The sequence below is a fragment of the Thamnophis elegans genome, chromosome 5, assembly GCF_009769535.1.
Source record: "Thamnophis elegans isolate rThaEle1 chromosome 5, rThaEle1.pri, whole genome shotgun sequence".
Classification (NCBI taxonomy): Eukaryota; Metazoa; Chordata; class Lepidosauria; order Squamata; family Colubridae; genus Thamnophis; species Thamnophis elegans.
This window is the reverse complement of record NC_045545.1, coordinates 47,791,293-47,816,362: the sequence shown is the minus strand read 5'-3', so window position 1 is coordinate 47,816,362 and position 25,070 is coordinate 47,791,293. Positions and strand designations below refer to the sequence as shown.

General features: G+C 40.3%; 1 protein-coding gene across 1 annotated transcript; it reads left to right on the top strand.

Annotated features, from left to right (window-relative positions):
- Positions 1-1,877: 1,877 nt before the first annotated feature.
- On the top strand, positions 1,878-24,124 carry PI16 (peptidase inhibitor 16). Its single transcript, XM_032218563.1, has 6 exons — positions 1,878-2,048; positions 14,783-15,001; positions 16,589-16,698; positions 18,111-18,199; positions 22,035-22,808; positions 24,072-24,124. Exons 1-6 carry the CDS (start codon positions 1,878-1,880, stop codon positions 24,122-24,124), a joined length of 1,416 nt encoding a protein of 471 aa, XP_032074454.1.
- The last annotated feature ends 946 nt before the right edge of the window (positions 24,125-25,070 follow it).

Here is a 25,070-nt window from a genome sequence, read left to right as displayed (position 1 = left end):
GCTTATTCACCACTCCTACTAGTGTACAATTTGATTTTTTAAAATCATCCCTTGGCTAGTTTATTTATTTTTTATTTGTAAATAGTCTATAAGATAAATTGATATTGTACAAGCAGATTATGAATAACACTCATTTTAGGGGTTTTACTTTACATGTAAGCTAGTCATAATTCAATCCATTAGTATTCAGCAGATTTCACAAGTAATTGTTGCTACATATTATGGGAAGCTGACAAATTTGATATTGTGTGAATTTCCCTTATGGATTTACCAGTAAATTCCTCATTAATTTCAATCATTCAAAGATTCATAACTGAGTCTAGATCTACAAAATTATATGGTGGACATGCAGAATGCAAATAGACATGATAATTAGACAGTACTGGTTATGACAACCTAATTTCAAGATTAGGGTTGCTTCCTCTGTAATTATTTTATATATCTGTCCTTAGCCATAGTGATCCACTTAAGCAAGAAAAAATATTCAACCAACCAACCTTTATATAAATGTAACATGTACTATGGTTTCTGCAAATAATGCTACTCTGTTTCCCTGAAAATAAGACCTCCTCGGATAATAAGCTCAATCAGGCTTTTGAGCGCATGCGCTAAAATAAGCCCCCCTGAAAATAAGCCCTCCATGAAAATATTGCAACACAGCAGCAGCCATGAGGTGACCACGCTCATCGCTTCCTGCACTTCAAAAATAATAAGACCTCCCCAAAAATAAGGCCAAGCGCTTATTTTGTGGGTAAAAAGAAAATAAGACCCTGTCTTATTTTTGGGGAAACACAGTAGATAGCAAGATTTGTACTCTATGCAGCATTGAAAAACCTGAAATGGTATCAATATAAATTTCTTTGACCATGGACAGAAACTAGGAAGTCTTTAGAACTTAAACAAACAAAAAACAAACCATCAAACAAGCCATGAATGAACGAACTATGAACTCTGGATTCATGTGAATTGCAAAATACAACAAACATACCTATTTTAGATTAAAAAAATATTATCTGGAAATATATGCAACTATATATTAAGCATTTTTACCCACGATCAGGTAGGCTGGGCAGAAGGATGGTCTCTTATTGAATTATTGCAGCACTTTTATCTTTTTTTTTGTTCTGTTTCCAGAGGATATCAGAATAATATACATTTCCCATCTTTTTCAGTTCAACCAGGATCGGTGTTGCGAATGCAAAACTGTCACTAATATTTTTTCCATCTGAGTACACTACGGTATATGTAATTTGCAGCCCATAGCATCCCCATACCTGAAAAGGATTGTCTGGCTTATCTGTTAGCCTTGCCACATTTCCTGAGCCTGAGATGAGTGGGATCATCGATGGTCTGAAAGGACCACAGGGCTGAGTCAGTTTAGCAATGGCTTTGATCCCATTTTTCTTTTCTTTAAGAAGTCAGTATTGCTGATTGCATCACTACATGAAATCCTTGTGTCCAAAGAGATTTTTCCAACGAGTGAAGAAATTCTGGTGGGCAGTTTAGTGTTAAAAGTGTTTGGAGAAGAAGAATGTGAGAAGTGTGTAGAATACGCACGATCCGCTCCAGTGAGCTAAATTTTAGCGCTAATAATGGGCCGAGCAAGGCTAGAGCAGCCTGGCCTGCAAAACAACCTGCCTTTTACCCATTTGATCAAACAACCTTAGTTTCACTGACTGTCCCTGAAGGGCCATTCATCTTCCATCAGTGATCCTATATGAGATGGGTGTGTTCCCTCTATGGCTCTGAAAGGCATTTCTAGTAAAAAAGATAAATATCCTCCTTGCAGTTCTTGGGCTTTGGGTGTTCCTTACTCTGGGAAAGGATTTAAAGCTGTCTGCCAGACCCGTGGGCTGTTACAACAAGACAGTGCCACAATGCTGAGCTCAGGCCTGCAGATTCCCCTCCTTTCCCTCCTCCTCCTCCTGCTGCTCACAGCGATGGAGCTGAGCTGGTCCTTTACAGATGAGGAAAAGGAGCTGATTGTGGACCAGCATAACCAGTATCGTTCCACAGTTTCTCCTTTGGCTGCAAACATGCTGAAAATGGTAAGTTTGTGGTGAGGGGCTTTGGTGGAATTGTGAAATTCAGAGATTTTTTTTTAATCTCTTATCATGAATAGATGGCAGCTTTTCTCGAAAGTTATAAAAATGAACCTTAAACAAAACCTTTGGTGTCCCTGTGTTCAGTTGATGAAGGAAAGAAAGGTGAGGAATTTGAAATTAGTGACTAGTTAAATGACCTTTCTGGACATGCCTTGTGTATTTTACAAGTTAACTACTTTTTAAAACAACCGTGACCTAATTTTCTGCAAAGGGTTTTGTGTGTGTTTGTGTGTGTGTGTGTGTGTGTGTTCGTGTGTGTGTCTGTGTGTGTGTGTGTGTGTGTTTTCTCTGTAGCTTTTCTGTTCATAAGTCAGTCTGCTCACCTGGAACTTTTCTTCTGGAACTTTTGAATGGAACAATCCTCTGATTCTTATCAAACCCCTGCATTTCATGAATTAAAGCTATGATGAAGTATTTTGTGTGAATCTAAGGTAAGGAAGTCAGTGTGTCCATGGTTACAGGAGTTCTGAACCAAGTTATAATACTAGGGCTATAAAAGTCTAAAAAGGCTTTCATTTTCGGTATGAAGAGCCCATAGATATTGGATTACAGTTCTATTGAGAAAACATCCTCTGGGCTTTTACAGGTGGGTGGTGATGGTGGTGTATGTATGTGTCTTTTTTTCCTTTTGGAAAATATGCTTTCAGCACATGAAACTCATTAATTGCATGGGATACAAAACAGATTTTTTTTACATCCCAGCTCTGCTACTGTTCTAGGAAACACAATAATCAAACAGGAATTTGTTATTACTGATTGCATTATTTCCCATTCTCCATGCCTGCCTGTCAACCAGCTGGAATTTCATTAAGGTTCTGTTTGCAACAAGTAGGATAATACCAACAATGTTACTGATGACAAGGTAAATATATTGACCCACTACTTCCCACCACACATGGACATTTTTGTGTATTTTTTACAAATGTTGCCTTTTTGCTGTTCACATTGATATCTGCCCCTCCTCCTTTTATTTTTGGTTGCGGACGGTACGAGATACAGAATCAGACTTTTAAAATCAGTGTTAACAAAAAAGAATTTTGGGATTTGCTTTGCTTGGTGGAGATCAAAGGCAAAATGAAGGCAAACTGTTCTGTTGAGATTTCAAGTAGCCATTGATTGAAAACCAGCAGCACATTTTGAGACTGTGGCCGTGTTGTCCTGTCATCAGAATGGGATGACAATTGTTTTTGGAGGGCATAAAAGGGATGACGTCACCTTCTAGTAATCCCAACGTCAGGAGACATTTTCCTGATTCAGGTCCAAAATACACTTTTCTATGTTGTGTCACCTTGAGCTTGTGCCCATTTGGATTAGTATGTTTCACTTCATTCAAGTTAACGCCAGCATTAATTGGCTCCTGTGAGGAAGCAGAAACACTCCTTTAACTAAAGCAGAGCCTACCAAAACTTTCAGAGCTGCATTTTACTTTGAATTCTAGGATGGCACAATGACTGCAGGTAGTCCTCGACTTACGACCATGATTGAGCCCAAAAGTTCTGTGGTGGAGACACTTATGAAATGAGTTTTGCTTCATTTTATGACCTTTCTTGCCACAGTTGTTAAGTGAATTACTGCAAGTTGATAAGTTAGTGAGTCGGTTGTTGAGTGCGTCTGGCTTCCCCATTGACTTTGCTTGTCAGAAGATCACTAAAGGTGATCACATGACCATGTGGCACAGCAACGGTCATAAATACGAAGCAGTGGCCAAGCATCTGAATTTTGATCCACCTGATCATGGAGATGTTGGAAAGGGCGTAACTGTGAAAAATGGTCATAAGTCACATTTTTCCAGTGCCGTAGTAACTTTGAACTAAGGTCAATAAAGGAACTGTTGCAAGGTGGGTTCCCGCCGCCATTACTATTGGTTCGTCACCCAAAACAATTTGTGCTCTTCACGTGTGTACATTTGCACTAAAAACGGTCTGCGTATGCGCACAACATTAAAAAGGGGAAAATAATAACACTTTTTCTGCGCATGTGCAGAACAGAAAATCAAGATGGCGACACCGAGGATAGAACCGGTATGGTCACATGTCTGTCAGAGTTACTATCTATTCATCCGAACTGTACCGTACTGGTAGGAACCCATCTCTGAACTGTTGTAAGTCAAAGATTACCTTTATAGCATTTTCTTATTTTTAAAAAGTTGCTGATTTGCAATGCAGCAGAATTCATTTTTTTACACTTGAGATAAAAGGGTGCACTTCTAGATACCCCCCAAAGCCCATAGTTATTTAAATTATATGGACGCTGAAGTGAGAGCCTCCTGTGATTAACCCAAAAAATGATGAAATGAAAACACTGCTAGACTTTTCTCTATGGCTTAAAAAAAAAGCACAGGGAAAAGTGGCAATTTCAGGAAAATGAAAATATATATTTTAAAAAACTGCACTGTTTCAAATAACTAGCCTAATGATGGCGAACCTTTTTTGACTTGCGTGCCAAAAGAGAGAGAACGCAGGCCGGGAGTACGTGGGCGTGCCATACCCATAATGCAATGCGTGACTCCCAGTGCACATGCGCGCATGACCAATGTGACCCCCCCCTTTTTTTGCATGCTTTTTTCACCCTCCCCAGGCTCCAGAGGCTTTATAGGAGTCTGGGGAGGACTAAAAACAGCCCTATGAGCAAACTGGACCAGTTTTTTTGCACTCCGGAGGCTCCAGGGAAGCTCCTGAAGCCTCCGGAGGGCCTCCGGGTGGACGGGGGAGGCTGTTTTCACCCTCTCCAGGCTCCTATAAAGCCTCTGGAGCCTGGGGAGGGTGAGAAATGGCTTTAAAAAGACTAAACTCAGCAGGCCAGTGCGTGCATGCACGCTGGCCAGATGATAGGGCAGCGCCTCACGTGCCCTGACAAATAGCTCCGCGTGCCACTTGTGGTTTGCCATCCCGGAACTAGCCTTTTATTTGCAATAATTATAGGCATTACAGCATTTATAATAAAGGAGGCCCAAAAGATATGCAAAAGTAACAGGTGTGTGTTAAGCCTGTTTGCACATGCATTTCGATGCTTCACTTTGTGTGACTGTATATGTGTGTATTTTTTTTTTAAAAAAAAATTCACATCTGTAAGAATGTATATGTCTAAGAAGTCAGAAAGAAAGGTGACTGGTCATTGCTTCCCTGGAACAGGAAGTCAGGGCAGTATAACGGCAGGGAAATAAACTGATGGGAGAATGTGGTACCCTGCCTTTTCAGCTGAAAACCTTTCAGGTTATCAAGATGTCTCAGTCTGTGTTCCAATTTTCTGAAGCCTTCCTAGAATTAAGGTGGTATGAGAATAGGACCCAAGCAGTTAAATAGTGAGTGCAGATAGGCCTTAAATCCACTCTCTTTTAGCTGGTGGAGAGCTGCATCTACAGAAAGCTTTGAGCAGGTATGAATAAGGTAAGAAAAAAAATATGGAGGGGGAGGCTTGCTGGAGGAGAAACCAGTCCTTTGCCAGAAAATTAATTCAAGTAGAAATGATTTGTGTAGGGGATTTGAGTAGTAAATTAGGTTGGAGTATATTGAAAGAGCAATGATTGCTGTTTGCTAATAGCTGTGGCTCAGACCACACCTCTGCTTTGCGGTCTGTGTGGTTTTCAGCAGGTTATTCCCCTGAGTCCAAGTGAACCTGCAGTGGAGTCCAGAGAAGTGACTCTTCGATGACAAACATCAGTAAAATTATAGCCAAAGTCTAAAGGGCAGCGGCAGATTTTGGAGGGCTGTTTTCTCATTCCATTTACTAGCCCTGAAAGGAGAAAAATATATGAATTTCCTTTAAGGGTTCATCATGGAAACATGTGTTTTTGGTGACTGAAGGCTGCATTTTACTATCTTTGTGATGGAGGTGAAAGATGCCGCAGGTGGATAAATCACATCCCAACATAGGTGGTGCTGGTTTTTCCATTTTTTCTCTTGTTTTGGGTGGGAAATTGGGACTTTACTTTGCTTTTTCTAAAAAAATACAGTATATCTGTGAGTTATAAAAGAAACACATTTTCTCAGGATAATATAAACACCACATGAAGGCAAGGACAAGGAACAGTGCTACAGACTAAATAAAAACGAGGGCCCATCTTAGTAATGGCAATTAATGCAACATAAAATCCCAATAATTACATGGTAAGACACCCTCCCTCCAACCAAAACAAAGTTCTGAGAAACGAAAAATGTGTTGAGACTGTTGTTAATTGGCCGAAGCCTATTTTAGGTCTTATACTTCATCATTGAAAATGTTAGCAGTGTAGTCAGATTTGCATGGGTCATAAAAAAGGTACAAACGGCATGTAGTAGCACGATGTCTTCCCAGGCTAGCCCAGGTATCAATCTGATCGTCATACTTTCAGAACATGAGAAAAACTATTGCTCTGAATCAACCCTTTTCTCTCGTTAGAGCACAATGCTAATAAGTCTGGCTGACAAGGACATTTGACCATACCTCAGAGGAGATGGTGGTGCTTTGATGATGTGGTCCTGCCATCATCTGGACTTGGTTGATCCTAGGGGCCAACAGTTCTTTTTTTGTTCCCTTTCTGTCCCAAAGCACAAGAAACACCTATAAGGCTGCTACTTTTTGCTTAGGGGTTTTGTAAATGGGAGGTTTGCTGCTGTATTGCATTGGATTCAGTGTAAATTTTTTGGGATAGTGCTTTTTTGCTCATGCTGCTTTCCTCAATTCTAAATGTGCTTGTCAGATGGTTATCTCAACAATCTGTATCAGAGTTATTTATTTTTTAGGACAGGCTTTAGGGTTCCCTGATTATCTCCTTTTCCTGTTATGAATTCTTATCCAAAGTTACGCTTTTTATTTTGTTTGGGTCAGTAAGTGTAGTTGTCATGGAAATACTTACATACATTGAGCTATGCTTGCCAAGCTATATTTAATGGAATGAGAAATGCAGCTGTTAGAGCCTTTCCATTTGGCTGTGAATCACAAAAAGGGGCTAACTCACCCAGCCTGGATCTACACCAGCATCTCAGTGATTACATCTATGTTTGTATGAGTTTAAAACAGTTTCATTTGCAATCATCAATACACCAGCCTCAAATACAGATAACCCTTGGCTTAAAACCACAGTTGAGCTAGAATTTTGTTCATAAGTTGCTGCGCTCATCAGTTGAGTCACCCTGTGACTGTTTTTTGCTATGGTTGTTAAACAAGTCACCAACATGATTCAGGAAATCACGCGGTTGTTAAGTAAATCATTCAGACATAAGTCAAATTCAGCTTATTTAATGGACGTCTTTTGCCAAAATAAAAATATTTTTTTGCCAGAAATACGATCATTCGACCATAGAACGCTGCAACTGGTCAGAATATGCAAGCCAGTCACCAGGTGTTTTGAGATGTGATCACATGACTGCCGGGTGGATGACGTGGTAGTTGTAACTTTGAAGACAGGTTATAAGTAACTTTTCTGAGTTTGCTGTGTAATAACGTGAAATGGTTGTTAAATCACCAGTTGTAAGTTGATGACTACTTGTATTGCACATTTTATGCTAGATTGGAGCAAGACTATCCAGTTGTTGATTAATCTGTTTCATATGAAAATCTCATTATTTATCCAGTTGATTGCGATAGACAGTGAGAGTCTAACAGAATACATGTCATGTAGCCCATAATAATTCTGTTGCACCAGTTATGAAACAGGGACTTCCAGGAGGGGAAGGAAACCAAAATAATTCATGATTGTAGTCATGATCGCTTAAACAAAGTCCTTCACCTTTTGTAACTTCTTGCATACACAAGCTCATAAAATGGGTGGCATTGAATATATAGTTGCAGATGTTCTTTGGACAGTTTGACCACACACAAGCTCTGTACAGGCTGCAGGGTTGAGAGGAAACAAAACAGGACATTGATGGAAAGCCAAAAAGGTCTTAGATAAAGACCTTCATCAACCATTTTTGGGAAGTGGCAGTGATTATGTGGATGAACTCTAGTGGAATGGTACTGTAAAATATTATTTTTAAAATAAAAAATAACAAACCAGTCAGGACATTTCAGAACAACATCACACTATTTTTCTTCATCTTCAGTTCTTCAGCCAGGTTTTCATTCATTTGTCCAATATCTGAATGTATGTTTAAAAGATTAAATTAGACATGTTTAAAAATGTGAGGATGGCTTTATTTGGAAATCTTTGGGACAGTTTGTTTACTTTCTGGTTTCTTCTATGATTATTCTGTCTAAATGATAATAGATTCTCATTTCTATAAAGATGGTTTAGCTGATTACAGATAGTTCTTGACTTACAACCATTTGTTTAGTGACCAAAGTTACAAAGGCACTCAAAAAAAGCGAATTACAACCGTTCCTTGCATGTATGACAGTCACAGTGTCCGCACAATCATGTATCAAAATTTGGTGACATGGCAATCTGTTTTTGATAGTTGCAGCATCCTGGAATCATGTGATCACCATTGGTGACATTCCCAGCTGGCTTCTAACAAGCAAAGTCAATGGGGGAAGCCAGATTCATTTAACAACCACATAATTCACTTAACTGACTGCACCGATTCACTTAACATCTATGGCAAAAGTTCGTAAAATTGGGTTTGACTCACATAGCATTCATCTTGCCTAGTAACCAAAATTCTGGTATTAAGAGTGGTCGACTTGTATGCCTTTTGTTGGGACCCAAGACTGCAAATGTTGTTAATAAAGGTAAAGGTTTACTTTTATATGGTTAGTCATTACCGACTCTAGGAGGCGGTGCTCATCTCCGTTTCAAAACCGAAGACCCAGCGCTTTCTAAAGACGTCTCTACGGTCATGTGTCTGGCATGACTAAATGCCAAAGGCACATGGAACGCTGTTACCATCACACCAAGGTGGTCCCTATTTTTCTACTTGCATTTTTACATGCTTTCGGACTGCTAGGTTGGCAAAAGCTGGGACAAGTAATGGGAGCTCACTCTGTTATGCAGCGCTAGGGATTCGAACAGTCAAACTGCCTACCTTTCTGATCGACAAGCTCAGTGTCTTGGCCACTGAGCCACCGCGTCCCTTCGTTGTTAATATAGGGGTGCATTTTTCTGTGAAGTCCCAGTTACGTTCCTTCATTCTCATAATTAAAACTACCAGTTGGATCTTGAATCTTTCTCCCCACTGAGATTGTAGTGCAGGTGGTTTTTGGTAGTGCTAAAGCAGAAGACAATTCCTGGACCGGAACTTTGTTTAAGAGGTTTGTTGAGCGTATTATCTCTGCTTATTTAGGAAGATGGCATTCAGGGGGAATGCCTTTCTATTGTCACGAAACAATCCCACACATTTCATGTGCTTGATAGGTAGGAACTATGAAGGTACGCTTTCTGAGTGTTATGGTGCAGGCAACTTTGCAATGACCGTGTATGTCTTAAGAAAGAAAAGGGATTCACCTAGGTTTCTCAGCAAGATGAAGTTTGGACAGTTCCACACAAAGACTTAAGCTGCTTGTCTCAACTATATTTGAAATCAGCATTAAAAACTCCAGGTTGATTGCAGTGGGTTGGTAAGTTGGCAGTTGGGCTGGATTGATGCTCAGTTTTCATTATGGCTTCTCCTGTCCTTGACTGGTGGTTCCCCTGCTGCTTGCCATTCTCATCCATGCAGGAAAAGCAAATCTTACATGCTGGAATCTCTGTGGATGTGAATGTCTACTTTTCCTTTTCAGTATTGTTCCCTCCTTATTAGTCCCCATTTTTTCCTTTGCTCTTCCGTTTGCACACTCCTTGGAGGGGCATCTTCTAATCTCCCCCTTCCTGGGTTCAATAAAAGTCTTGGTCAGTCTGCACTAACCAACCTGCTCCTTCCTCAGTCTTCTGGGTTTGATGCCCATTCAACATCTCTCTAACCTCCCGAATATCAGGTTTCAGCTGGATTATCTTCTTCCTCACAAGATGAACAAATTGATCAGCCTTTTTAACTCAGAAAGCAAAAGGACAAACCCAGGACCATCAAAGAAAATACAGATGCTGCTCCTCCAGCTCTCAACCCTGATATACAGCAGAAGATTCTGACATGGAATTGGAAATTAAGCCATGGGAATCACAGTGTCAGTGTAGGGAGTATCAGAAGATCATCAGGCAAAGGATTTTGGCCAATTTCAGATGAAGGCAATTGAAGGCAGCTGCTTTGCAAACATAACCTCATAAATTAGGGTTGTTTAGCTTCAACTGAGCATGAGGCATTTAAGGGCTCCTTAAAAAGGAGATATAGTGATAACCTATAGCTATGATTTATGTGTACTCCTCACTCTTGTATTAGTTTGAACAACTTGGATGGACTCCCTCTAGGAAACCAACTGTGGTATTTGACCATTACGGTTGGAATAGACATTTTGCATCTCAGACTGACTCAGGCACAATATGATCTCTTGTGACTCCGTTGAAAAACTAAACCTGATTTATAGCTTGACCAGCATATATCACTCTCAATGCATTTCCTAGTTTATGACCGATTCATTAATTTTCTTCTGGAATCCAGTTTACCAGATCTTGCCAAAAGTTTAATCTTTCCCCTTTTTACATTTTTAAATAAGCCAGCATGTTGTGTGATCACATCAGAGGTGGGTTGCTCCCAGTTAGTAGACTCCACCCACCTGCCCAGATGCTTTTCTGCATGCCCAGAAGTGTCGCACATGCACAGGAACATGTGCGGGAGCACGCCCGAACCGGTAGTAAAAAAATTGGCAACCCACCACTGGATCACATACTTTGCTGTACAATGTGTATGCTGTACAATGTGTAAGCATTACGAAAATAAGAAAAAAAGAGGACCAGCTATGGATATGTGACTACTCACAATAAATGTTAATGTGCCTCTGTTTCCTACTATTGTTGCTTCCTCAGATGCCTGTGAACCATGTCTCTAAGATGCTAATCTTATATCTTAGAACAATTAACCAGTGGAATGGCTTGCCTTCAGAAGTTGTGAGTGCTCCATCACTGGAGGTTTTTAAGAAGAGATTGGACAACTGTTTGTAATGGTACAGGGTCTCCTGCTTGAGCAGGGGGTTAGACTAGGAGACCTCCAAGGTCCCTTCCAATTCTGCTGTTCTGTTGTTCTATTATCTCATAGCCCAGACCAACCAAAGGCCTGCAAAGCCGTATCTATAGGGAATGGGGTCAAAAGTTTCAAATAGTAGCAATTACTTCACCCTGGCATTCTTCCCTATGTGTTGCATGTGTGGTACATGTAAGAAAGGGCCAAGGCTTTAATTGTTTGGTTGTAGTTGCCATTTGGGGCTTTTAGATACCATCTCCCATACATACCCTAGCTTATGTGAAGGAGCAGATTAAGCTTGAAGTTTTCATCTATTGTGAGTCAGTTCTTTATTTGTGGCAGAAAAAGATGTCTGTCCATGGCTACATATGTATGTGTGTGTATTTGTGTATAGTCTGTGCAAGTACAAATATTTAAAAAATAAAAAATGACATTACTTTAGAACTATCTCAAGTGGTCAAGTCTCTGTCATCTTGTTATGATATATATTATAGTTCTGGGTTTCTTTCTCTGAAGGTTTTAACAAAGCACAATTGTAAAAATTCATTTTTCTTCAGGAATTTGCAACTTCAATAAGATGAATAAAACTTGGGTGGTAGAAATGCAGCTTACTTTAAACACACGTTCTTGAAGAAATGGTCTTACCTGCTACTGGTTCCAACCTGAAATGGCTGAAATTCTAAATGTGGTTCAATAACCCAAATCTCTTCTATAAATGCTTATTTTAACGAGCTACTTTCCTTTCTTATTAAATCCACCTTAAGCTTTAGGACTACTGGTTTTATACTAGAGTAAGTGTGGGAACCTTTTCTCTCTCTTAAGCATCCACCCCAAAATCAACCTTTTGACTCTGGTATCTCCTTGTGCCATTTCTTTTTCCCCTCCCAGCCCTGCCCAAGACCAGATGAGCAAACGTTTAGTCTTTGTTCATTTGCCATATAAAATCAGGATAATTTGAAATAAGAAAAGTATTCTACTGTACATCTGTGTTGCTCAGTTTGGGTCTCAGCAGTTTTCTTATAATGCATCTTGTCCCCGGTCACTGGCAGGGTTCATGGGAAGAGTGAAAGGGTCCATATTGAAGAAGACTGTTCTGGAGCAGCAGCAGGGAGAATCTTTTTGCAGTTGGTGGATAGGGCTGCAGTTTTCAGATCTCTATAATCCTAGAATTGGCCCACATTCCCCTTTAAACTAACTAACTATTGATGGAAAAGAAAGAGCAGGCAATGCATTGTAGGTGCTCTGTGTTCAATTCATTTAAAAAGGGAGTTGTACTTTATATAAAGATGCGACTTATTGTCTTGCACTGCATAGAAATTGAGGCATTTCATTATTATTGTACTATATCCTTCCCTTCCTTTTCCTTCTATTAAATTTTATTAAAAGTATTGGATTTTTCAGTATCTTGTTCCCATTTAGTAGCAACTTGGATTTATATAGCACATATACGCTAGTGCTGTGTCTAGGCCACAGGGAAATTGTGAAAATGGCAAGTCAAGAGTAGGCCTCTGTAGAGATAGATGATTCCCTGAAGTATAAGTTCCATTGCTTTTGGTTGCGTTCCTCTTTGGATTTCTTTCCTTTATAAACTCAGATCTGCAACAGATTCTGTGAACTTATTGAATTCATTGAGACTGAGACACAATCCCTTCAAGGAAAAATCCATAGTTCATAGAAATCTAGTACAAATTGGTAAGATTACACCAGGGGTGAAATGCTCTGAGGTTTGCTACCGGTTCGCTTTGCTACTGGTTTGCTTCGCATGCATGCACACTACAGGCGCTACCGTGCAGCACTGAAAAAGGAGGATTAAAAAGCCTTTTCTAAGTCTGCAAAGGTAAGTAGAATACCGGTGGTTCTGACGATTAGCTGCGCGACAATCAATTGTGCTGCACAATTTCTTAATCACACGGCACAGCTACCGGAATCAGGCAAACCGGCAGCATTTTTTACTACCGGTTCAGGTGAACCGGTCCAAACCGGTAGCATTTCACCCCTGGATTACACCACTAAGCACATGCCTATCTGTGGAACTGATAGTTTGAATCTTGCATAACATATATAACCGTGACCAAGTTCTACAGAACGATATGGTCTGTACCAGAAGCCACATTTATCACAGGGATACAAATCCTATGTTCAATATTCGATCTACACCAGTGTTATGTTACATACTTGGAAATTAAAACAGATTTCATCCCCTTCTAGACTAAAGTGTTGAGCATCCTCCATTGCAAATTAGTCCTTTCAGGAAGTATTCCGAGCCCTTCTGCAACTGAATCTATGCCCTTGCCTAACTATTTTGCATCAGAACGTAGAGACACTTGGAACTGTATAACAGAAAATGATCCAGAACTGAGTACTAACTTGAGGTGTGTACCATAGTATTCCCTAGTCATCCTCCATACATAAAAGTTTTTCCTGCTTGACAACTGCTTCTAAAGTAGCCTAAGGAGCACAGCTGGATAAGAAGGGCCTGTCTATCACTACACTGGAGGGATCAGTTGACAAACAGCTGTTGGACTCTATTAAGCAACGTATGCCAGATGTTTGCATTGGCTCTAGTCTAGCACAGCTGTTCAATTAGGCATGTTGCGGCAGGGAGTGTTTGCATATTTACTATCCTTTTCTCTTCATGGGAAAAAGAGGATTCATACCAGCTACTGGCCGGAGAATCTCCCTCTACATTATGTCAAATGAGGTGGCAGCCTGTGAATTTTTGGACTGAAGCTCTTTTTGATGGGTGGGTAAGATTATTGCACCCATGTACCACAGCCCTATTGCATAAAACCCTGGCTTGGTCTAATGTCCTAGTTCAGCTCAAGAGTTAGTCTCACTCCTTTTCCTTTCCTTTTCCTTGGGGTGTGGGAGAGAGTAAATGTGCTACTTTACTCCACATGAAGGAAGTGCCATGGAGACTTTGAAAATATTTTATAGCTATAGTCCAAAATATAACTATCTCATTCAGCAAGTTTTCAGTAAACCCACTTGATAGATTTTGCACTATGTAAGTTTGCATTATGCACTGTAGGACGTAAGGAAAGACACTGAAATATTTTAAAAATGTTGTATGACTGTTATAGTCATGGATTAAATATAGAAATATTTAGATGTTGACACTGCCTGTGTTCCATGACATGATGTAGAAAAAAAAATGCTTATCAAGTAAGGAAGATAAAAAAAGTGAAATCTCAGTATTATAGTTCTCGTTGCAAATATGTCTATATGGCATTTATGTCTGAAAACCCATCTTTTCTTTACATCTTCTCAGCTTCCTTATTTCACAATAACATGGAGAAAAGAGCAATTATGCAATAATCTTGAATTCTAATTGGATACTTACCTTTGGCTGGAATTTGTAAATGTTACTAGAGGAATTCAGGAACCAGCATTCATAGCCAGAAATTATTAAGATTGTAACCTCGAGAAGCTTCACCTTTCCAAAAGTCTCTGTGCAACCTGGGATGTGGGGTATGTGAACTAATTTGGATGGATGATATTCTGCACACAAAATGCAAATGATTTCCAGCTGTAACTGAGAAAAACCATCAAGATTCTTGACCCCATTTTTCTAGCCCCCAATGGCATTAAGCATGACTATTACTAGGAAGCCTGGGACTGTGACCATTTTTCTCGGTATTCATTGCCGTACTTTGCCCTTCTGTGAGATTTTGATGTTGATGATGTTTTGTATTATTGTTATTTCAGCGCTGGGATTCAGAACTGGAAGACTTTGCAAAAAACTATTCGACAAAATGTACTTGGGAACATAATAAAGAACGTGGCTCCCGAGGCGAGAATCTTTTTGCCATGACTGGAAACCTGGATCTGAAGAGAGCAATGCACGATTGGTACATTGAGTACCGGGATTTTAATTACAGCACATTGGCATGTGAAGAGGGTAAAATGTGTGGTCATTATACCCAGGTATCTAATTATATCTTGGTAGTAGCTTAGAGTCAATGCCTAGGAAATGATGTATCATTGTGTTACCTATTGAAATGAAGAGGTCCCAGAGTGATAGAGAGCTTATAAGCAATAGAAAGATAAAAGTTATTCTATAGAGTGCTCAATTGTCAGTGATTGGAAGTGAGGGGATTTCTTAACTTTGATCGTCTTATGTTCAGGCTTCCATTTTAATTCCCAGTTAAGATTGTAGTAGAGAAGTTGTTCCTTTAGTCTCGTGAGAGGGAAGCCACTACCAAGTTTTCTTTTTCATTTCAAAAGAGTTGGGTACACACAGTGCTGGTTAGATTAACATATAATATAACTTTTAACAAAAGAAAACCCCCACTTCCATCAACTATAAGTTGGATCCATCAATGGTGACTACAATTCTAATGAAACCAATGGGACACACATTCATGAATAAGAGTCCTGATGATTTTCAGTGCTACTGAAATTGATGACATGGTGTGAATTCAGCTGACTAAGTTCAACCCGTTGTTGCTGTTGGGAAAAGTTTGTTTTCATGTCCTTTTGTGAGATAGCCATGAAATTATAATCCTGCCTGCCTGCAGATTTGAATCCCTAGTCCTGTTGGATTGTTTTCATTTTATATTGCTTTTATATTTGTTGGGAAAGAATGCAAATATTTCAGTAAGGCTTGCCATTCCCCTCCATACTCTATCTTTACAATGTCATATAAAGTAGGCAGGCTGAGAGGGTTGACTCAAACCCATCATACTTCAAGGCTGACTGAATAGTTGAACCCAGAATTCCCATATCCTTAATGGAAGAGATGCAGTTGCTTCCATCTTCTTTCCAAAAGAATTTATGTATACAGAACACTACATAATGTCAATTTGTATTTTTTTTAAGGAAAATAATAATCAATGAGGACTTGAACATTTCTGATCCTCTGATTCTGTAGGACTCTTAATATCTGTAACCTGGCCTAATGGGAATGAGCAATGAGTATCTCTACCCCTTGTAATGAGACAAATTGGATTTAATTTCAAGGCACATACACATTTTGTGATAGAAATAATGAACCGAGGATGGAGAGAGAGGAATTGTAACAGTCCAATCCACTCATGGAGAAATATTTGATCAAATACCATCTCTAACAAGGTCAGGTCTATGCTTCTAAAGAAGGTGAAACTGATAGTAACATATTGCTTCACACTAGAAAAAAAATGCACTGTAAATTGTAATAGGAGGTCGGGAATGAGCCTTTAGAAAACCTAAGTAAAAATACTGGCCAATATGTATGAAAATCCATGCATGCACAATATGAAAAGTTGCCCGAAAGATTCTAAAAAAAACATATGGATAAATGTCCCAAAAGTGCTTTTTCAAAAGGCAACTGGACTTTCTGGTTTTTCTTTGAAGATGCTTTGCTTCTCATTCAAAAAGTTTGCTCAGCTCCACAGATTCCATTCAGAATCTCCATAGACATGTGGATAAATGGTTTCAGTAGCCAAGTAAAGTTAAGCAGATGCAACTTATTACTCATACTCTTTTCGGTCTGATAATGAATACATTATCTATTGCTATTGCTTTCTTCTATAGGTAGTTTGGGCTACCAGTGAGCGTGTTGGCTGTGGGACAACATTCTGTGAAACCATGGGAGTGATAAATGAGACTGACATGCATTTATTTGTCTGCAATTACCAACCCCCGTAAGTTTCTCCCCCCCCCGCTTATTGTGTCATCATTTTCTAAAGATTAAAGAAAAATAACAGCTTGTTCCTTCATTCTTGTGTTCCACTACAAGTCCATGCAAACTTTGTAGAAGGAAAGAATCAATACTTCCACTTAAAGAAAAAAATAAGAAAGGACAGGGGAGTTTTGTAGATAAGGAGTAGGAAAGCAAGGGAACTATCCTTGCCATAATCTGGGCAGAAAATGAAAAAGTTCCCACTGGGAAATGTGAGATTTGAATGGAGTGATGAATTTATAGAAAGAACAATCATTGGCTTTAGGCAATCACTGAATCAATCAAAGACTATAAAAAAACAGTGATTGATTATGAGATTTATCAGGGGAGCCTGGAAACCTTGGATAAGGTTTCATAGAACAATCACCCCACTGGAAAAGTGGGGAGAATACCCTACTCTGTAACTAGTTAGGTATGTTGCTGTTAGTAGATTGGAAGGAAGCAGAGCAAACCATCTGCTTAAATTGAGTTAAACTGGAAAAGAGCAATCAAGAAGTCCTGTGTGACCTGTGCAGATGGAGGGATCACAGAAAGTATGGATTTACCCTAATGATGAATTTACTATATTTTTCAGAGTATAAGATGCACGGGAATATAAGACGCACCAAGATTTTGAAGAGGCAAATTAAAAAAAAAGTTTTTGCATTCTGCAGACCTCCCAAAAATGGCTCGTTTCTGTCAAAAAAAAAGGGCATGAATACCCTTTAAGAGGCTTGTAGAGGGGGTGAGGTTTTTGGGAGGCCAAAAATGCTGTATTCAGTGTATAAGACGCACCCAGATTTTCACTCTCTTTTTTGAGGGAAAAAGGTGCGTCCCCATCCAGCAGATGGGGCTGGGGTATTCTGGGAATTAAAGTCCACTCATCTTCAGGTGGGCCAAGGTTGAGAAATACTGTCCTAAGGGATAGTGTTAGAAAGTAAAGATGTTGACTGAGACCACACAAAAGACACCATGACTCTTTTCAAATGTGTTGTCAATATGGTATATGTAAAAATAGAGTGAGATTTTTACTGAACAAATGTGGTTGCCATCTTGACTTTATTTTAACTTCTCTCCCTCACATACATCTCTGAATCAAAGTATCCAAAGTTCCAAATAAAAATACAAATACTTAGAAATTTATTACAAACACATAAATGCCCAGAAAACATAAACATGTGGAACAAAAGAGCCTTTTATGTAAATTATTCTAGAATGGCATAGCATCTTTTTCTTAGCTCTTTCTCCTTAAAGAATTCCTGGTATTAAATAATCACTGATGGGTACCAAAGGTGATCACCTTCTATATTTTAGTGATTGCTACCTTCTATAGGAAAGGAACAAGCTGCTCCTGCTTTGCTCTTCTGCGTCACATGTTCACTTTTTAATTCCTAGGGGAAATATAAAGGGACGTAAGCCATATGTCATGGGAGCTTCATGTTCCATGTGCCCAGATGGCTACTTCTGCAAAAACAATCTTTGTGGTAAGTCAGTGGAACCTGAGAGTCTTTTAAATATTCCCAAGTGACTGCTGGTTGGAAAAAAGGCAACTTGTTTATGTCCTAGAACAGTGATGGCACCAAGTGCCTAAAGTGTGTGCATGTGTGCTTGCGTTCTATGAATGCATGCACCCTGCACTTGTGCGTCAGAATCCCGAAGACCAGCTGACTGGTGGAAGGCATGCGCGCATGCACGTCAGAGACCCGAAACAGAGCTGGGGCGACAGCATGCATACCCACAGAGAGGGCTCTGCGTGCCATAGGTTGACCATCACTGTCCTAGAAGATTAATTCTTTCCTCCATGATTATCTGTTAAATTTAAATTAATTCTGCTGCTGGTAGCTACTCTGCAAATACACCATTTCAAAAACTGATGACCAGTAGATGTGTTTGACTTCCACTCTCCTCAGAGGGAAGCTGATTTACTTTTTTTATAATTCAGTAACTGCGATTACTGTGATAAAGTGCATGTATAAAATAGATCAAACATTTCAGACTAAGCTTTCTGTCTCATGTGGCCACAAATCAAACATATTTCTATGGAGACAGTGACATATTCAATTGAAATCCATCACGAACAAAGTAATGAGGGGATTACTTCATCTTCTCTCATAGTTATGCTATTCTGAATAATGAGGGGATTAAAATATGGACATTTATTGCTGATAAATTACCCAAGAGTTCCAACTGAGGTTATATTGGAAAAGAACTACTTAAATGACTATTTTTCTCTCATGATGAAGTCCTTTATAGCTCAAAATTCTCTCCAGGTCTGTATAGCATCTACATGAAGATGCTAAGGGAGGTCATCCAAAGGCATTGGGTTAGGTCCAGTAACTGATGATGCCTAGTTATTTATCTCAATCCCTATCTGACCAAATGATGCTCTTAAGGTTTTGTTGCAGTGCCTGAGGCTGATGGAGGTGACTTAGGCTCAACTCTGGCAATATAGAATGATGCTTATAGATATCGGAGCAACTCAGTTCCAGAAAGTTCCGATTACCAGAATCCTTGCCTACTAACCACTCGTTCAGTGGCTGTTCAAAGTTATGATGGTGTTGAACGGGTAGTACTTATGATTGGTTCTCAAAGTTCCAGCTGCACCTTGATTTTAGTCATGTGATCACAGTGTAGTCATTTAGCAACTGGTTCACACATATGAAGGCCGCAGCACCATTAGTTATGTGATAGTTTTTTGTGACCTTCATTTCCAGCTTCCCATAAGCAAATGGGAAGCTGATAGACAAGATCACAAATAACTCTAATATCGCCCCACCCATCCTCCCTGGACTTGGTGCTACATCATAGAACCCCTGGTCCTCAATACTCTCCCATTCTTTACCTGGTACTCGCACCCTTTCCCACTTAATGACCCATGGTTAAGACAGCAACCTGGACTATTGGGATCCCTATTGCTAAGAGATGCAGTCACGTGACATTGTGCTTTATGACCTTGTCACTTAGCAATGGCAATCCCAGTCCCAATTGTCTTGCATTGGGTTTTCAATGACGTTGCAATTCTCCAGATAGAAGAGATCTAAAATTTAGGGGTCCTTCTAGACTCTTGGCTCCTGCTCAAAAAGCAGTTGGAAACTGTGGCTAGGTGAAACTTTGTGTAGTTTATTTTGTGTGTTATTTGCGTTCATAGCAAATAGCACATATTGCATGGGAGACTATACTCACAATCATTTATGTCTTATAGATTTCTCACTTGGACTATTGCAATACATGTTCCATGGTGTCATTGTCCTTGAAGACAGTTCATAGTTATAGCTGGTGCTGTAGTAGCATGCATAGTTATGGGTGCACCTTAGTATGCCTACTGCATGTAAGCTACTACTGCATGAACTGCACTGATTAGCGGTGGAATTACTAGTACAAAACAGTATAGGATATGAATATGGCAGAAGACCTGCAAGACAGTTGGTCTCTAATCATCACTGCTTACTTTACAAGATCCAATAGGATTGACATACTCTAGATTCCATCAAGTAAACAGGCACTCCTTTTTGGTCACAGTGCCTGACTCATAGAACAGCATCTATCAAAAGATTTGGCTGACACCAACCCTCCCATTCCTGAAGTTTGGAAAAACTAGATTTTCTCTTAGCCCCTAGGCTGGGTGGGCACATAAGAGATCAAACATTTCAGACTAAGCTTTCTGTCTCATGTAACCACAAATCAAACATTTCTGCTGGAAATGTAAATATGTTTGTTGTGCTTACTTCTAGATTTGCTATGTATTTTTTTTTATTGCTTTTTGTTGCAATGTTTTTTAAACCCTGTTAGTCACCTGGAATCGATCTGTGAGTAGGCAGCCATACGCATTTAATTAATTAATTAAAATCAAGAGTTGGTCCTTAGGAACGTGGCTTCTTAATGACATTTGATTACAATGATACATGTCTAGTTCATGGTGGTTTGCAAACATGGCAACCCAGTCCGATATGATAGATGTGATCCAAGTCCTTTTCCTTAGACATTGTCACCTTATGGGACCTCACAGGGGCCTCTTCTCTATAGCCATCCCATCCTTTAGAATAGCTTCCTTATGAATTTGCCTTTCCTCCCTTTAGCTTTCAAGAAGGTTGTGAAATCTTGTCTCTGCCCTCCAAAATTAGGCTAGGTTAAGATTGGATGGGTCCGAAGAGGAATGTTCTGGGAATAGCAACAGCACTTAGACTTATATACTGCCCTATAGCAATAGCAATAGCAGTAGACTTATATACCGCCTCATAGGGCTTTCAGCCCTCTCTAAGCAGTTTACAGAGAGTCAGCATATTGCCCCCAACAATCTGGGTCCTCATTTTACCCACCTCGGAAGGATGGAAGGCTGAGTCAACCCTGAGCCGGTGAGATTTGAACCGCTGAACTGCTGATCTAGCAGTAGCCTGCAGTGCTGCATTTAACCACTGCGCCACCTTGGCTCATATAGTGCTTTACAGCACTCTCTGGGCAGTTTACAAATGTCAGCATATTGCCCTCAACAATCTGGGCTCTCATTTTACTGACTTTGGAAGGATGGAAGGCCGAGTCAACCCATACGGATTGAACTCCTGGTGTGTGCAGAGTTAGCCTGCAATGCTTCATTCTAACCACTGTGCCACCAAGACTCTGGTGGGTATGGAGGGGTAGGAAAGAATATGATCTATTGTTATATTGTTTTTATGGATTGTTGTGAGCTGCCTGGGGTCACTGTATGAGATAAGCAGCCAAGTAAGTTATGCATGAGGAAACCAATGCTAATGGATATAGATACATGCTTAATCTCTTCAGTATTTTATGTCAATCAATGCTAAAGATGAGAATAAATCTGTTGTCTGAGATAGAAAATCCCAGTGGTATCCTCTTCTTGATATTGTTTAAAAATATAAGAATTAAATAACCTTTTCCTAATCTGGTACCCAGGTTGGTGAAGGCAAACTAAATAATTAACTTTTGTTGTGTGCTAATGGAGTCCCATTTAAATGATGCTCTAAATAGTTGCAGTGCCTCTGTGAGGCACAAATGCTTATTTCATCTTTTATGAAATAAATGTCTGAACTCGGAATAATGGATTGCAATGGAGCTTTCCAGGGCCCAACTAAGCAACATTGGCATCTGTTAAGATCCAGATGGCATCCAGATTTAATTTAAAAACAAATGTCTATGTGCTGCTTTTTAAAGGCATCCAAAATCTTCAACCTGGGATAGCCACCAGAGTCTCGTACACAGCAATCCCTTCCAGCAGCATATAAATAAATGTGTGTCAAAGTGCAGTGCTATTTCCCTGCCCCACAAATTATTGCTGATTTTCTGTCAATCTGTATTTTCTACCAGATTCCACTGCTGGTGTAGAAGAAACTACTGTAGCACCCACAGCAGCTACTATCCTAACTGAAAGCCCAGGTTTGCCGTCCATCATAACAGTTTCAACAGCACACATACCAGAAATTGGCACCGAAGCAGGATCAGAACCTCCCACTGCAGACGATGAAGACACCACTTCAGGCTCCCAAATTGGAACAGAAGCACAGCCCATTGTGACAGAAGGGTCGGATGTGGATCCTTACCTGCAGACAGGCACGGATGTGATTGATGAATCCTTGATGACCACAACCAGTGCTACGCCTTTTGTAAACTTAATCCCGTCTTCTATGCCTCCTGAAACAGAAACTAAAGAAACTACTGGCACAGAGCATCTATCTTCTGCTGATGTCTTAACCCCAACCCAAACATCCTTGATCAAAACTGAGCGACCTGTAACTACTCTCACAACTACAAAGACTCTCTCCACTCCCAAACTGCCATCTGTACCCAAGACCCCCTCTGTGCCCACGCCCCCCGCCGTGCCCAAGATTCCCTCTGTGCCCAAGCCCCCCTCTGTGCCCAAGCCCCCCTCTGTGCCCAAGCCCCCCTCCGTGCCCAAGCCCCCCTCCATGCCCAAGCCTCCCTCTGTGCCCAAGCCCCCCTCCATCCATAAGCCTCATTTTTATCCTAAGCCTCCCCCCATGCCTATTAAACCCCCCATCTCTAAAAAACCAGCACACCATCGTTTGATGGCCTATTCCAAAGCCATCCAGAGAAGCAGCAATTCTTTCCAGTCTTCTGCCGGTAAGGCAGCCTCAATGTCTGTCTGCCTGCCCTGCCTTGGGTGTAAACAGATCAGCCAACCGGAGGACATAAAGGTTGCACTTGAGGAGCTGACCTCCAGATATCCCTATGCACCTTGCTCTGGCGCCCTTCCCCGATGGCAAAGACATAGCAAGTGCAGTTGGTGTGGGCACACTCGAAACAATGCTCTTAGAAACACCAAGCCTTACTGGCTCCACAGTTTATAGTAGTACATAATCTAACGTATTTACAGGTAGCCCTCAACTTACAACAGTTTGTTTAGTGACAGCTCAAAGTTATCACAGCGTTGGAAAAAAGTGACTTATGACTGTTTTTCCACACTTATGACTGCTGCAGCATCCCCGGGGTCATATGATCAAAATTTGGATGCTTGCCAACTGACGCATATTTATGATGTTTGCAGGGTCCCCGGTCATGTGATCCCCTTTTGCAACTTTCTGACAAGTAACATTAATGAGAAAACCAAATGCATTTAGCTCAGTGTTGGCAAACCTTTTCAGCTCTGAGTGCCAAAACGGGAGCATGCGCATGCAAGGGAGGACCGGAAATCGGAAGGGCAGCTCTCCGGTGCGCATGTGCAGGAGCGCTGGAAACCAGAAGAGCAGTTCCCTGGTGCAGATGCACACACTGGTTGCCTGGTCTTCTGGCAAGTATGCTAGATGGCGCCAGAAATCAGAAGCTCCGTTTCCTGGCAAGTGCATGCGCACCAGGGAGCTGCTCTTCCAGTTTCCAGCACTCCTGCACAAATGAAAACCACCTGGCCAGCATGCATATGCACATCAGAACCCAGAAGAGTAACGGGTAATGGCTGGCGTGCCCAGAGAGATGGCTATGTGTGACACTTCCGGTACACGTACCATAGGTTCACCATCACAGGCTTAGCCAATGTGTTCCTAACTTAACAACTTCAATGATTCACTTAACAACTATGGCAAGAAAGGTCTTTAATAAAAATCAATTAACAAATGTTTTGCTTAGCAACAGAAATGTCAGGCTCAACTGAGATTGTAAGATGAGGACTACCTATATATCTAAACTCCTCCCTTCTTTTCCTTTGTGCATGGCTGTATACTGTATGTGTGTCCGCGTGCACACTTGCACCTTTTTCTCTTTTCCCGTAGTTGAGCAAACACTCCATCAAATGTGGATCAAATTAGTCCAAAGAACAGAATTTTCAGCAATGTAAGGGGTTTGTTGGGAATTGTTCTCTGTTTCCATACCTCTACATTTTCCTCTGTTCAGGCTGTGGGAAAACATCGGATTTCTTCTTTGCTTTTCTCATGATTTTGGCCTGACTCAAAGTTCAGTAATAACAGATCTTTGGCGTGTATGTCTGATCTGAAGCTCCGACACAATATTCCACATCACCTTACTTGTGGCATATTTATTTATAGGACTGTGCCCGCATGCCATTCTCATACCTCCCATCCTGCTTTTGAGTTAGGGTTAGAATATCTCCAGTACGGTCTTCTTTATGGAGCTGTTCTCTGCCAAAAATGCCAGGCTATTAAAAGAAATCTGGAACTTGAAAATAGAATACGTTACACAAACAAAGCATAAGCATATACCTTCACCGACTTCTTTAGCTTATTTCAAAAGGGAATTCATTTGTTCTTTCTTGATATAAATGCTGAAGCTTTGTGACCTAGAAAAACAAACCCAAACAAACTCCAGGGTTCATCATATCCTCTGGAAATGTAAGTCATGCTGATACTGTACTGCATGTCCCATTTATAGAATTAGCTACAGTAAATGATTGACTAGGAAAACTTGGCTAAGGAGTTTCCAGAGAAACCATGTACACAACAATTTAATCTTAGACTAAATAAGCAATGCCCAAGGGGATAAAATATTGAGCGTGAAGTGAATGGAGTGTCCTCATCCAAATGTTACGTGTAGATTTTTTTTTTTTTAACTTTCAAGATTCTTCATTGCTGAAATATTTTGATCAGGCAATATTATTAAAGAACAATAATAAAGTTGGAAAAGCTGCTTTTGTGTCTGCATGTGTAAAGGGAATCATTTTATGAGCCTGATTCATACAGCCATTTTAGCAGTTGCTATTATTAAGTGATACTTGATTGAAATGATTCTTAGCTATCAGGCAATGATGTTGATTTAAAAAACAGTGTAGTCATTGGATACAGGTAATCCTTGACTTGAAACCATTCATTCAGTGACCTTCAAAGTTACAAAAGCATTGAAAAAAGTACTTATGAGTCTTTTTCATACTTAGGACCA